General features: G+C 40.8%; 1 protein-coding gene across 1 annotated transcript; it reads right to left on the minus strand.

Moving 5' to 3' along the window:
• Positions 1-2307: 2307 nt before the first annotated feature.
• Positions 2308-2610, minus strand: LOC112503673 (uncharacterized mitochondrial protein AtMg00810-like). The gene has a single exon (XM_025107664.1). The coding sequence runs from the start codon at positions 2608-2610 to the stop codon at positions 2308-2310; it is 303 nt and encodes a 100-aa protein (XP_024963432.1).
• Positions 2611-3323: the final 713 nt, after the last annotated feature.

Below are 3323 nucleotides of genomic sequence, written 5' to 3' on the forward strand. Positions count from 1 at the left end.
ACACACACATTCCATATATAGAAAAGTTTCTCTGAAGAAGTTGAATTGCACAGCAAGGAGAAGGAGATAACAAAAGCTTTGATTCTCAATTTGTAAAGGTGAGTGTATTAAGAGCTTTGGATATGAATTKCTTTCATACAKATTGATAAGCATTTGGAACTGGWTATATTGAATTTTATAGCATTTTATGAATGTTCTTGATTAAACCGTACAAGTGTTSTCCGGATTGTAATCYGGATAACTAAACCGGCCAARWGGTAACCGGTATATTATCTAAACYGGCCAAGAGGTGACCGKATATCATCTAAACCGGTCATGTGGYGATMGGTATACTTCTAAACCGCTTGTGAGAAAAGGTTTAAGTCTATAAACCGGCTAAGGGGTGACCAGTATAATTTAAACCGGTCAAAAGGTTAAATGATGTGTTGTCCGGTATACTCTAAACCGGACAAAGGGTGAACGGTATATCATCCAGTTTAATCTAAACCGGACAACGATATAATTGAAGTATTGACCGGACTTGTAAACCGGACAAGAATGTTATATTTTCATGTTTTTAATGACTGGATTGCTAAACCGGACAAGGGAGTTGGTTTATTTTCAGTGTTTTGACCGGACTTCTAATCCGGACAGGTTTGACTGGACTTCTAATCCGGATGAAAAAGAGAATGTTTTGGAAATATTTATGATATGAGCAGTATAAACTGAGTGTGAGATGGCGGTGTAACCGCGAGAGTGATATGAGCAGTATAAACTGCGTGTGAGATGGCGGTGTAAACGCGAGAGTGATATGAGCAGTATAAACTGCGTGGGAGATGGTGGTGTAACCGCGAGAGTGATATGAGCAGTNGGAACTGGTTATATTGAATTTTATAGCATTTTATGAATGTTCTTGATTAAACCGTACAAGTGTTGTCCGGATTGTAATCCGGATAACTAAACCGGCCAAGTGGTAACCGGTATATTATCTAAACCGGCCAAGAGGTGACCGGATATCATCTAAACCGGTCATGTGGTGATCGGTTTACTTCTAAACCGCTTGTGAGAAAACGTTTAAGTCTATAAACCGGCTAAGGGGTGACCGGTATAATTTAAACCGGTCACAAGGTTAAATGATGTGTTGTCTGGTATACTCTAAACCGGACAAAGGGTGAACGGTATATCGTCCGGTTTACTCTAAACCGGACAACGATATAATTGAAGTATTGACCGGACTTGTAAACCGGACAAGAATGTTATATTTTCATGTTTATAATGACCGGATTGCTAACCCGGACAAGGGAGTTGGTTTATTTTCAAAGTGTTTTGACCGGACTTCTAATCCGGACAGGTTTGACTGGACTTCTAATCCGGATGAAAAGAGAATGTTTTGGAAATATTTTTAAATGATATGAGCAGTGTAAACTGCGTGTGAGAAGGCGGTGTAACCGCGAGAGTGATATGAGCAGTGTAACTGTGAGTGAGATGGCGGTGTAACCGCGAGAGTGATATGAGCAGTGTAACTGCGAGTGAGATGGCGGTGTAACCGCGAGAGTGATATGGGCGGTGTAACTGCGAGAGTGATATGAGCAGTGTAAACTGCGTGTGAGAAGGCGGTGTAACCGCGAGAGTGATATGAGCAGTGTAAACTGCGTGTGAGAAGGCGGTGTAACCGCGAGAGTGATATGAGAAGTGTAAACTGCGTGTGAAAAGGCGATGTAGCCGCGAGGGTGATATGAGCAGTGTAAACTGCGAGTGAGATGGCGGTGTAACCGCGAGAGTGATATAATGGGCAGTGTAATTGCGAGTGAGATGGCGGTGTAACCGCGAGAGTGATATAATAGGCAGTGTAACTGCGAGTGAGATGGCGGTATAACCGCGAGAGTGATATACTGGCAGTGTAACCGCGAGTGAGAAAGAGATATGAGAATGAGATGGCGGTGTAATCCGCAAGAAACATAAATATATTTATGTTTCGGAACAGGTTTGATTCTAAACTGAATGTTTGGAATATATATTGTTGTATGAGATTATACACTCACTAGACCTTTTGGTCTAACGCTCAGATGTTGGATTAACCTGTTTTGCAGGACAGCGTGCTCTGAAAGATAAAGGCAAGGGAAAAGTCTAATTGTTGATATTAGCTTGCTATGCATATGTATTAAAGATACATTTTGATAGTTCATGTTTTGTAATGATACTATTTTAGTATTATGAGAATGATGATGTGAATTATATGTATTTGAGATGTGAGGGTTGTTACAGAATGATGATGTGAATTATATGTATTTGAGATGTGAGGGTTGTTACACTTGGACTTTGCATGTATCAGCTAGCAACTCCTACCGCATATGCCATATCGGGTCTTGTGTGCAAGAGATATCTAAGGCATCCTACCACCTTTCGATATTGTGTCAGGTCGATTTCGGGTTCGTCTTCGGCCTTCGACAACTTATTTCCCGGTTCCATTGGAATGTGGGTCGAATTGCAATCATTTAAACAAACTTCTTTTAGAATGCGTCGAGCATACGCTTCTTGGTTTATAGTAATCCCCGATTCTTCTTGTTTAACTTCAGTGCCCAGGTAGTAAGTTAATCTTCCAAGATCCGACATCTCAAATCTCTTGGACATCTCTAATTTGAACCTTTTGATCATGTTCAAATTTGTACATGTGACAAATAAATCATCAACATAAATTGCCAAAATCAACAAGTTGGCTCCTTCGTTTTTCCGGTACAAATGGTTCTTTCATGCACTTTTGAAATTTTATGCTCTTCAAAATTCCGTCAAGCTTCGTGTTCCATGCTCGAGGTGCTTGTCTTAAGCCATATAGTGCTTTCGTAAGGCGATACACTTTATGCTCGTTGCCTTTCTTTATGTAGCCTTCCGGTTGCGATACGTAAACGGTTTCCTTCAATTTCCATGCAAGAAAGCCATTTCAACATCTAAGTGGTGAAGCTCCCACCCATTAGTTGTGGCTAAGGCTATAAGAAGTCAGATAGTTTCGATTCGAGCTACCAGAGCAAATACTTCTTGAAAATCAATATCGGGTTGTTGCACGTAACCTTTTGCAACCAACCTTGCCTTGTATTTATTAATGGTGCCATCTGCATTTTTCTTCAATTTGAACACCCATTTAAGTCTGATTGGCTTCACCCCCATAGGCTTGTTCACGAGAGTCCAAGTATTATTCTTGTTTATCGAACTGATCTCCACATTCATGGCTTTGACCCACTCCGGTTCTTTCTTCGCCTCTTCAACCGATATCGGCTCGTCATTGGTTGTTAGGAGAAGTTCATCAAGGTTATCAAGGTCAAGCTCATAATCTTGCAATCGAGTTGAAA

The sequence above is a fragment of the Cynara cardunculus genome, unplaced genomic scaffold, assembly GCF_001531365.2.
Source record: "Cynara cardunculus var. scolymus isolate 2C unplaced genomic scaffold, CcrdV1 Un_Scaffold_3518, whole genome shotgun sequence".
NCBI classification, from domain to species: Eukaryota; Viridiplantae; Streptophyta; class Magnoliopsida; order Asterales; family Asteraceae; genus Cynara; species Cynara cardunculus.